At 37.5% G+C, this 12565-nt stretch overlaps 1 protein-coding gene across 1 annotated transcript in view; it reads left to right on the top strand.

The window, feature by feature from the left end:
• The window catches only part of ADAMTS18 (ADAM metallopeptidase with thrombospondin type 1 motif, 18), a gene marked incomplete at its 3' end in the record, with an annotated part of 73752 nt that overhangs the window by 18722 nt on the left and 42465 nt on the right, over positions 1 to 12565 (top strand). Inside the window, exon 3 of the mRNA XM_010178819.1 lies at positions 9065 to 9347. Coding sequence (XP_010177121.1) covers positions 9065 to 9347 — 283 coding nt within the window. The remainder of the gene's footprint in view (positions 1 to 9064; positions 9348 to 12565) is intronic.

Below are 12565 nucleotides of genomic sequence, written 5' to 3' on the forward strand. Positions count from 1 at the left end.
TCCTGATTGGAAACACTCAAGCAAGCATCTGTTAATGCTAAGTACCTATGGAAAAGAATTTTGAAATACTGATTTTAGTTATCTATCATCGGTTCTTTTTTTAAAACTGTTCATTTTATGTGTCACTATGCTCTAACCTTATTGGTTTTGCCTTTATCACAACTATAGGAGCAGAAGATTCATTAAGAAGGCATGCAGTTTCCCTAGAATATTAGTACATCTGAATTCCATCCGCATAAAATCAATTAGCTGTACACAAAGGGGGAGGAGAATCTTGCCAGAACATTTTCATTACACCTAATCCTTTGGGCAGCATGAATAATTCATAGCAAACCATCCTTAGGGTGAAATTCTGACCTGTCCAGAGGTCTGTTAAAGACCTAGACATATTAAAGTCACATTTCAGAGATTTAAGAGGATTTAAGTGGTGCTTTTATTTTGTCCTGCTACACAGAATGAGAGGACAGGGAGGGCTGCATTTTCTATGCTTCAAAATTGCCAAAAGGTAGACCTCCTCTCACACTTTAAGGATTCTCTTAAGCTGCGCGCTCAGTTACATGGGATGTTAGACTAGGGGGCTAACAAAGCTAACTTCTGAAATCAGTTGTTCTGTTCTTCTTGATGTACTGTAAGTAACTAACCAACTGTAAGACAGCACATGACAGATAGTGGGCTGCTGCTTCTTAGGAAAAGTGAAGCATAAATGCATTCATAAAACAATCCTGCTGTTTTCTGTCTGCTTTTTGATGGATTTCACAAGTGTCATAACTAATAAAATATCTAGATTCTATCTTACAGTTGCAGGGATTTGCTTAAACAGTCCAAACCCAAGTGCTTGTACAGCTACCAAGCTTAAATTGGAGCTGTTGGTTTTAGCTATTTGCTGTCCAGGACCATTATAGCAAGGTAAAGAGCTGTACTGAAGGAATCATTAATGAGGTGATCCTGAGTGCAACTTGGTAAACCTTTGGCACTTAACATACATATTATTACTATATGTAGTTAGTGTCTTAATGCTGTCGTTTACGTTAGTATTTTTCTTCTGTTCATTTGTCATGCCGAATTTAAAAAACAAAAACATGAGAAATGAGGGAGCTCACGTACTAACAAGCAAGTATTTAGTCTGTGGCAAAGCAATCAAATTTGTGTTAGTTCTAGAATATCTCATTACCTTGCAATAAATACCAGTTTAATACATTTAAATACCATTGTGACTGGTTCAATTACTGTAAATGGAGGAACAAATAAGAATATTTCCTTATTTGCCATATGTTGACAGAGGATTGCATAAAGATGTTTTAAACAAGTTCAGTCAACTGCAGAAGTACAAAGGCACTATTCAGAGATAACGCTGTCTTTGTTCATATAGGAATAATTAAAGACGTGCAATTTTGTTACCTTGTTTTAATAATTGCTGAATATTCTGCATAGCACTTCTTTTGAGCAACCAAACAGAGTAGTCGTTCATGACTAACTCAGACTGGCAATTTAAACATCATACTCTCCTTCTGTCAGGTCCTCAGATAATAAAATGCTGTATTGTTAAGAGCTCTCAACAGTTTACATTTGCAAGAAAACTATATTATGTTAGAAAACAGAATAAATTAAGTTACTGTTGTGAGCCACTTAAAATCTAAAGAAATATGTGATCTGCACAATTCTCAGGTCAGAATAGGCAACCAGTGATTCTAATGCTTCTTTCATGATAAAAATATTTTAGTGTGTATAAAGGCCATTAACTTAACCTAAACATTTGCTGTGGTACAGAGCCAGATATTCCAATCTGGTGAAAATCAGTAAAGATCAGCTGAGGTTATTCTCGTCAGCCAATGACCCAGTCCAATAAAACTGCATTTGTACTTCCCTGGCTCTGAGGTGGTTGTCAGTAACTGCCCATGTACCGACTTGATACTCTTCTGCAGTATGGGTCAATTTGTTTCGCAAACATAAAACCTAGGGAAAAGTTTAGTTAGCTTAAATTCTCTCTCTTATTTAGTGTGTTCACATGCCTTTGTGCTGCCTTGTTTGGGATAGGATCAAAAATGAACATGCTCCGAGTTTTACTCGTGGGATTTCTGACTTCAATAATACATATGTATTATTGGAAACCTCATGAGAGTCCATTCTTGCAAGTTTCCCAGAGCATTTTCTTTCCCAAATTGGTATAAATGCACTCTGGATATGCTCGCAGAGACAGTGTTCAGCTGAATGGGAGCTCCTGGGTGCTTAACATCTTTAAAAGTCAGTCATTTATTTAACAACCTGTGTATGGATTTAGAGTCCAGACCTTTCACTTTCTGTTGGAGAGTCATGGATCGTGTCCCTGTAACTGTGTCTCAGAGCTTGTTTAATTTACCCAGTGCTTCGGTAGCATGGGTGCATCTGTGTGAAGTGCCTTTTTGAGTAGGACAGAAACAGCATATGGAGGCAAAATAGGCCTCACCTCTGTTAGCTGTTGCTGTCCCCTTTGCAGTTACCAGCCAGAAAAGGGGCAGTAGGTCATAGAGAGGGAATGAACTTCTTTTATTACCATTATTTACTGCCATTGATTTGGCTGTTTGCTCATGATGCTTCCCGAGGGTAAAGATATCTTTCACCTCAGCAACACTTTCTGCAATTTGGCTCCTTTCTGCTTTGCCAGATTTGTTGCTTGTCATTTTTTCTACCTGATTTCACATCTTAATTTGCTCATTTTAATTATGTTTTCCAGAGCCTTGACATTTTGACTCTAACCTGAGAGGTGCTCAATAACCCATCTCTCAAAAAGTCAGTTAGTGATATCGGGTATCTACAATTTCAGGTCAGATTGTACTATAGCACTGGCTATAATTCTTGGCAGTAGTTTTGCTTATGACAGTAGTAAGATTATAGTCTCGCATGTATTTCAGACTACCAACTTAACCCATCCCAAGAGGTGAGTCCATTTCATTACACATTCTCTAAAGAAGCAATAATTTATTTAGACTGCTTGCATGATGCAGGATTGCTTTTAACAATCTTGTACTAATATTGGTTGAATATCCTTGCGTTGGAGTAAAGATGAATCTGTAAGATGAATGTTACCAGGACTTTATTCTTCCTGGGATTCCTTGGCATGTGTGAGAGCTATATTTTTGCACCATTTTCAAGGCTTTACCCAAAACCCATTCTAAACAGCTGGCACATTTCCTGGTGTCTGGACAGGATTTTGTATCAGGCAGCTGGTGTACACACAGGGGATTGCCATCTCCACAGGGGTTTCTCTGAGCGTGCATTTGAAACAGATCTGAAATCACTGTCGCTGTTCTCCAAGCTGCTTGCCATGAGCTAAATCTGTTACCAAATACCATGTAGACACATAAACGTTATGCTGTGCTTAAGCTGATAACCCAGTCTCTTAGCAGCTATCTTGCTTCTAGTTTGAGCTGGCTTGCCACCAGCTGCCTTGGAGCACGTGTAGAATGAGTGGAGTGATTGCAAATGTGAAGATCATTTCTATGCTTTGTGAAGGAACTACCATTATCTGCTTCTAAAATCTGAGGGATGGAAGTGGATGCCTGTGGTGGAACCTGGCAAAGGTACAGGAGTTATGAGGATACTTCTTCCTTCTTTTAGAACACAGTGCAGTATGTTGGTATTTGAGACTTGACATCTGCTTTGGGCCGGTCTGGGTCCAAAGGGTACTTCTGGCTGTTGTCGGGTAGTTCTAAGTTGTGTGAACAGCTTCATGTTCTCTGGATCTCCGCTGTATCTTCTTTCTGCTTTTAAGATAATCATTATTCCAATATGCAGACAAAACCCATAGGTGAAACATCAGAGCTAGGGGAGTCTCTTCTCCAACAAGGGAATTCTTTGGTGGCAGAGAGAGGTCTTTTGTGTTTCCTTTGTGATGCCAAAGTGCCAGAGACTTAGCAGAGTGTTGGGGCAGAAAATAAGAGTTTGACAGTTTGGCTAGGATTAAAATGATCTGTAGTAGGTAGTTTCATGAGCTTTCACTGCAAAATGAATGAGAAAAGACTCCAATATGTTGTCACATGAGATGATCCCAACAATATTGTGATGTGAATGCTAGATATACAGGCATCTTTGACCTCAGATAATTTTAAATAACCAGCAATCATATTTCTTAGGTCATCAGTTCGTCTTATTCTTTCTATTTCCAGAAAGTTCTTAATTTACATTTTTATTGTTTTAAGTAGAACTAAAAACTGTACTTTATGTCTCTGTACGTTACGTGCTGTAATGCTTGTTAAGATGTGTTTGAATCAATGATTTGTGGCTTTTAGGAGCTGGACAGTTGGGAAATATCACAACAGAAGTCTTGGATCAATGTCCACTGAAGTCCGTGGAAAGCTTTATGCCAATTTCGGTTGGCCTTTTGTCAAGTCTTTTAAAACTTCGCATGAATACTTGGAACTATTTTAGTGGGTGTGAAACTACATTTAACTCTTCCTTCTGAAAGATTTTTTCATCTTGAGTACATGCACACCCATCTAATAGTATAGACTTCATTGATTTCTTTGGCCGTTGTTTTAGCTGCTCTCAGTTAAGACACACACCTAATTTTATCTATATACTCATAACACTGAATAAAAGCATTATGGATATAAGTAGTAACCCTTAGACAGCACATGCAAATTTTTTAGCACTTTATTTAGTTGAGATACTCCTGTCTTCATACAAACTAGTTTAACTTTGCATCAGTTTTAAGTACTTATGTTCATCAGAGACATTGCAGTTCATTTATTCATATGTTTTAATTCTAAGTTTCATTTCATTATGCTTCCTACCTCATTATTTGCATCTGGTTTATGAAACTTCTGTAATTGTATGCATATGGCCAAGCTGTTGCCTTTAATTTAATTAGCATGTAATGAAAATGCCATGTATGCAAATGCAGAACCCACAGCCATGAGGGTCTTCTAGTTTAGAGCAAGGGTGTGTCTACTATGTCAGAACTTAGCTCAGTTAAATTATACGCAAGAAATACAAGTTCTGAAAATCTTTCACTCTCTCTCACTGCTGTGTTTCTTATGGAGTGTCTGTTTTTTGGAGATGCTGAAACCTCAAAATTAACTAGATTTACAGGCTGATTAGCTACCAAAGGCTTCACTCAGAATCTAAGAACATAGAGAGAAACAAATGGGAGCAGCCTTTGAGCTGTTCCAGTGAGGCCAATGAGACCTGTTAGGAACAGGTTTATAATCAAATTCAAAAAATCTTGAGACAGATATTTTATTATAATTACCCTTGGCCAAATTTCATTTTAAAATTCTTCCTCCTTTTAAAACACACCAAGAACACAGAACAACCTTAGTGATAGCATCCTTACCTTAGTGATAGCATCCTGATACTAAGGAATTTCACAAAGATGTATTGGATCTGAAGATTCCTTTAGCCCTGAGCTAAGCAAACATTTCATAACAAATAAAAAGTGGGAAGAATGTTGCCTTCTCATCTCTTCTCAACTTTTCTGCAAACAAACTGCAAGTTTCTCTAATTTATTGATTCAGAATTATTTGCTAACCACACAGATCAATGTCTGTCTTCCCATTTACTTTCCAAGGTCATGGAATATCCCTTACAGAAGGACAGCAAATATGTGTTGAGAGGGAAGAGGAGAACAGCAAAGCCCAATGAGCAGTCTCTTGGGTTTTCCTTTCCACCCTGTTCTCACAATTACTGCTATTATTAGTGATACCCACAGCGGGAGAGAGAGGGAATAGACCAGAGTCCCTGGTCTTTTTCATGCTGTGTTGTCTAGACTTAGTAAGAGGGTTAGATTTTGTCATCCTGCCTCTTCTCATGGTGCTATAATTGCAGAGAATCTGAAATAAAAACAGAATTCTGACTCCAAACCCAAGGAGGGTTTGACCCTCTCCTTGATTCCCAAACCCATCAAAGTTAATGGAAAGACATCTTTGAGTTCTGACTCAAGGAAAATCACATATATACTTAAAGCTATGCTGGCAATGGGAAAACCTAATGCAGAAATAATTTCCATGAAAATGTTGACAGTGTTTGTTCGTCTACTGAAATATTCGAGGTGGATACACATATCGCATCTAACAATCACAGAGATGTTTCTTGTATTTGTAGAAAAAATTCCCAGAAACAATTTTATTTTTTTTTATTATTATTTTTTAGCACTTACACTGCCCACGAGTACAGACTAGCCAAAGCCTGCCTTCAACGAACCGGAATGGCCTGGCAATGTAGGATTAGAAAAGATGATTCCATGGTAGCATCCTGCCTCTCTGCTCTGGCATTTCTCAGCTGGCATGTTTCCCAGCCAACATCGCCATAGGCCACTTCGCTTCACTTAAGGCTAAAATTAAAGAACCTGCAAGAAAAGTATCTGGCAGTTATTGCCCAATTGCCCCCTTTGCAGCGAGCCAGAGGAATGCTTCTCTGTCAGAAGCCAGGTCAGCATTCTCCGCATTTCTTTGGAATTACCACAGAGATTATTTTAATATGAATTCTTGAAAGCATTTCATACCTGGGTGAACTGTGAAAAGGTCTGTGATTGAATGAATGTTCTGACTGCTCTGTGGCGCTTCTCCTTTCTTCATGACAACTTCATAAAACTGGATGTTATCAAAAAAGAAGGTATCTTTCATTCACACAATACTTTTCAATTTGGAGGATGTGTCTAATGCAAAACTCAAAGGAAAAAAGTATTATTTGAGATTTAGGGTCGCTTCTGCTGGAAAATAAAGTGAATACATTTGTAAGACAGTCAGCTACAGCCTATGTAGAGGTGCAGCAATAAAAATGCAGTACAGGTCTGAGAATTTGGTTTGCTTCCCCCACCCCTGAATTCTCAATCCACTATTATAATTTTAAATATAGAAATTACATTTGGGGCTGAAACTTGTGTACATCAGGGACAGTTTCTTACAGGAAAATGTAGTAACCCTTTTGTTCCATATGGTTTGAATCATTTACAAAATGAATCCTATAGGAATAATTTCAGATGTGGAAACCTTTAAAATAGGGAAATAAAAAACAGATTCACTACATTTCGGTTTTGCAGCTGAAAAAAAATTGTTCAGCAGTGCCCAGTTATCAGTGCACTCTAGTTAGATAAAGATTGCCTCTCAGAACCACTTTTAAATTGTGTGATGACACACATCATGAGAATTAAACTATTAGTCTTCTTCCCTATAGGAAAGTACTTTGTCATGACGAAATGTGATCTGACATTTGAAATATGCCAGCTTATTGCCTGTAGTGAACAGGCAAGTTAAATTCTTGTCAATAATTTAAAGCTGGTCTCTTATTAACAGAGACAATTTTAACCATCATATAGAATTTTAAGTAGATATAGACTAAGATATGTAACTATGAATTATTGTTGAAGAAAGGAGAGGGGGCAAATTATTAATCAGAATATAGTCTATGTTTGTTTTCATATTATTTTCAGGAGGCAATTAGACCCTCCCAGTTCAGAACATGGAATCAGTTCTATTGTCAAAATTAAGATCACAGTATGATTTTATGATCTCAGCTATTATTAGGCCCCTGTGAAAGATGCTGATGTTGTGGAGTACTGTGAAGATAACTTTGATTTGGAAAGACAGAAGTGAATTTCCATGAAAAGGGCACAGTGTATGACTGTAGACTGTTGAGGACCTGATAAGTCTTTTCAACTGGAATAGACTTAAAGGCAATTTTAGCATTAGCTTAGTAAACACTTAAAGCTGTGGAGATTTCTTGTGTAACTTTCTGTTTTCACTTTTCTGTTGAGTTTTCCTTATGGGAATCAGTTCTGAAAGTGCAGAAAATTCCACAGACCCTTAAGAAATGCAATGCATTAAGCATTCAAATTGCTCTTCTTCTGATACCCTTGGCATTCTAGTCCTAGGAGGTTAGGCTAAAGAACAGCAGCCAGTTCAGAAGGGAAAGGTGATACATGTCTAATAGGTGCATTTTCAAAGAATAATTTTGAAGAAGGAGGTGGAATCATGATCTGGGAAGACTTAAGATGTCAGGCAAGATGGTTTGCAATTGACGTTTCTTTGTCTGCACATATTTTTCTGAAGCATAAGAGATATGTAGTCCTCCTGAGATGTCAATTTTGGCAGGAGACTGTTGGCACGTGGTAGAGCCTCGTGGATCCAAAACAAAAATCTGTATCTAGTATTGTGTATTTAATGTAATAGAATTACCTGCTGAAACTTATGCTTGGTTTTTGACTTGGTAAAAAAAAAAAGTGTTTATTACAACATGTTTTACAAAACCAAGAAATGAAATAAAATTATAACTGATTAATGAGCTGCATGGAAATACTTCCTCAGTGCCACCCACATTTCCCTGGCCCTAATCCTGGAAACACTTCATCACATGTGCAGTTTTATGCATAGATACTATGTGAAAAATACAGTGTCGTTTTCCCATACTTCTGTCTTTCAGGGATCCAAGAAGGAAAACAATCAGATACTTGCTTTCACTGATCAGTTTTCTCTTGTAGAAGGGCATAAATATTAAACTGCCTTTATGATGATTGAATTGTGGGAAACTGATTATTGAAAGATAGTACTAAAATGTTCAGATGCCTCAACTTTGTGCTGCTGTACTATAATGTAGTTATGCTTCTAGAGTGACCTTAAGTCTGGGATTCCTGTCTGGTAATACCTTACTCTGAAAAAACATGAATCTTAATTCAAATATTTTGTATAATGTATGCATTTATAAGAACTTGCATTTTCCAAAAGAAATTTATTTTTTTGTGAGACTGTATATCCTGTACACAAACACACTTACAAACAAATCTATACTGTAAAGAATGGATGAATATTGCATATTAAATTATTCATGACACTGTGTGAAAGTGCTAAGCTGCCAGTCTCCCAACATTCTTGTTCTACGTGTTACCAAACGTGAAACCTGGTCATCTCTAGAGTGAAACAATGCATACTTTAATTGGGAAGCCTATCTAGGTTATATTTTTAATAAATCTAATTTAGAGGAGCACATTTGAATCTGTCTAGGCATCGAAGGGATGTCTTTTTAAGAGCTAGCGTGTTCCAGCTGTGAACCTTCACAGTCTTTCCTCTAATTTGTGGTGGTGTTTTTTTTTCAGTCAGGTTTGATAAGGACACGGAAGATCGAGTTCCTTATATCTCCATTACCTCAGCAGCTAGCACAGGAGCACAACTACACATCACCTTCTGGGCACCATCCTCATGTATTATATAAAAGAACTGCAGAAGAGAAGGTGCACCGGTACACAGTAGAGTCCAGTCCCAAATACTTTTCTTTTGGTCATCACAGAATTCACACTTCCCACAAGTATCATGCTCAAGAGAATGGTTACCACCATGGAAGGTTTCAAAAGCAACATTTTTGTGGACGTCGCAAGAAATGTATGTAAGGAAACTTTCTTTCCTTGTTTGAGGTAGTAGCTCTTAGACACCATATGGTGATTCTGAGGTGTGGTTCGTAGTCACCTTTGTGATGGAGGCATAATAATTTTAAATGATACAGATATAAAGCAAAATAGATATGAGAAACTTGGTTATTCCTTTGAATTGATGACTTCATTCATTTAATAAGCCAGCAGAGTAATTGTTTAGTTTTCTTACTCTCTACCTAGATTAAAAGATCCCTTGCCTGATTTTTTTGACATTGACATAGTTTTCAGTAAGCAGTGCTGTTTTAGATTGCTGCTTTTGCACAGTGATGGATGCCAAGTCCCTGAACTACTCTCTGTTAGTTTGGGGATATCTAACTAAATAGGCTTGAAGATGTAGAAAAAGTCTTCTAAATAATAACTTCTGAGAGAACAGAGAATAAGTCTTTCAGAACTCACCATTTGATAACGAAATTTTCAGCAACTGAGATCTTCAAAAAGAACCTCCCATGTAAATTGTTTAAGTAAGATTTTGGAGCCACCTCTTAAAAAACATACTGGAATATATTATCCTGCCAAGGTCTATTCTGAGTCCTTCATTAGGTCCTCAAATTGCAGAACATTTTAGAGCCCCCTTGGACCCTATAGCCATACTTATAGGGTTCAGTTGATTCTGTTTGAAAGCTGATCTGCTTCTGAGCTGAATTTCTTAATGAGGGTCTCCAGGACTGCACACAGCATTGAAAACATTGTCTCAGTCCAGCTACATTCTTCCAACTTCCTATTTGAGTTCTGAGAAAAAAAAGTAGGTTCCTTTTTCAAAAGGTGTGTAAGGAATAAAGATAAAAACAAATAGAAGGGAAGGAGTGAGAAAGGAGGTCGTAGGAAAGGTGGCTGTCTTAGACTGAGGCCTATTTGACGCCTGAAAATGGTTTATTAAAAATTGGCTGCTTTTTCAAAAATCCTTCTCCCTAAATTTGAAAGCTAGACCCCAGATGCCAGATGCACAAGCCTATGAGTCAACCTGTAAACATCTGCATTCTGAGGCAGTTCAAAACTACCTCATTAAATACTCCCTTTCCCTCCTGTCTGGTTTTCCTGCTGCCTGCATCAGGACAGAGGGTAATGGCGCTAAGTTTGCTCTTCTACTCTACAGCATTTTGGTTTATTTCATTTGCATTGTCCACTGTGGTCTTGTGCCTTATTTACTGTACCCCCTGTGGCTGCTTGTTTAAACTCAGAATTATTCATGTCCTCTTGAGCTTTTACGTGGTGCTTTTCCCTATAATAAATGAGTGTATTTTGAACAGTGTATTTTCATAACATGAGAAGATAATATCGTTATTCCTGTTCTATAAATGGGACTCACAGACACAGGAGAGGTCAAAAATAGCCATTGCTTCTGGGTACCTAATCAATAAAACGAGTTTTTCTTTAAAATACTTACTAAAATGTATTCTCCTGTAATTGTATATATTTATCTATATATTCAGTAATTCAGTTACAACTATGAGTTCTTAGCTGCGTATTCAAGTTGGGTTTATGTTAAACTAAGAACATGCAATTAGCATCCAGCTGTGATGAGTTTAGTATAAGTCATTGCTTAAGAACTCAGTGTCAGATGCACTGTTAGAATCTCATGAAGCAAGATTGCATTTAATTACCTTAACCTTGAAACTCTTCCACTTCATGCAGTACATACCTGTGACCTTCTGAGACAAAGGAAGGAGGAGTTCTCAGAAATAACAACCTATTTGCATACCCAGCCTTGGTTAGTCTATCAAACAAGTCTATCTCATGTTCACTGAATGAATGCAGTTCTTCAAATAAAATAATGTGTGATCATTTAATTGAGCAGAGGCAAGTATAGATTATAGAAGAAAAACATATCACTCCAGTAAGGGCAGCTGCCCTTCTATGAGTGCTTGGGGCCTTTTTTTTCCCTTCTTCTTCCTTTCTTTTTTCTTTTTTTTTTTTTTTTTTTTTTGACCTTATGTTTTTTTAAGCTTTTGCATTGTTTTACTGGTCAGGCTCTGATATCTGGAGTCCTATCAGTCTGAAATTTTCAGCAGAATTCAGTCTGGTCACCTGGCATAGAAAATTTCAGCTTGAATGAACAAAGTCATTGAGAAGGCAGTCTTACGGAAGGCAGCGCTTTGCTTGCTATTAACACTGCCTAGTCAAGGATAATTTATCCTAACCTAAGAAGGAATCCAAGTTAGATGAACAGTAAGAGGGAAGCGCACAGTGCCACTTTTAGTGTCATAAAAGTAGCTTGTCCCACTCGCCATCTTTTAAAATTTCCTATGCTGGCAATGTGCAAGCACTAGAGAAGCCAGTTAATCATCTTTCAAAGTCTTCTTCACAATCTAAATGTTTTTAGATCATGAGAATTGACTGTAGTTAGTAAATCATGCTTGAAATGTTGCTGCTGCTTAGGTTGCATTTGTAGCAGTGAAGTTAATTCAAGAGCAAAACCCCCCTGATCATGGTTTCATGAGCCAAATGTCTTGAAGTTGTATTGCTTTCAAAATAGTACATGGAAACTGATGTGCCATGAACCGAACACTTCACTCTTGAGTGAGACATGTCTTCATGTCTTGACGTGCTTCGAAAAGAGAAAAGTTCTTTGAGCTTGTAAAGGACAATTGTTTATAATAAGTGCTACATTTTAAAATCTTACTAGCACAGTCACTTGCAAAGTTAAATATAGTTTAGAGTGACTTAGTTCTTGAAAGCAGACCACTGTTGTGTACCCTATGGTATTCTTGATTTCCCAGTTTGGCGTGGAAGGAAGTAGCATCTGTTTTAGTTGTTATTGGAGTAACTTTCTGATGAGGCACAGGTAAGATCTTTTTAATTACCTGAGGCTCCCTCACTTGTGTCATGTTACATCCTGTGTCCAAAAAAATCCTGTTGTTATTAAAGTAGTAGGTTAAAGTGGCCTTTGAGTTAATTCCTGATACAAAGGTAGAGTAGATATATGCAAAAGAAGCTATGAATAACGGGAGCATTATAGGATGTAGGACACAGATTTCTTTTACTATTTTCTAGCTCTCTGAAGAAATAGAGTAGAAACCATTCCCTAACTACACCACTGACCATGCTATACAAGCACAGAGGGAAAAAATGCACCCTGGCATTGGGGAGTGTGGGCTGGATATGCATATCCTGTTGTCAAGCCCTCCTTGCCTGACATTTCCCTATAGTAAATAAGTATGTTCCCAGCAG

Source organism: Mesitornis unicolor, unplaced genomic scaffold (genome assembly GCF_000695765.1).
Source record: "Mesitornis unicolor isolate BGI_N332 unplaced genomic scaffold, ASM69576v1 scaffold34822, whole genome shotgun sequence".
NCBI lineage: Eukaryota > Metazoa > Chordata > Aves > Mesitornithiformes > Mesitornithidae > Mesitornis > Mesitornis unicolor.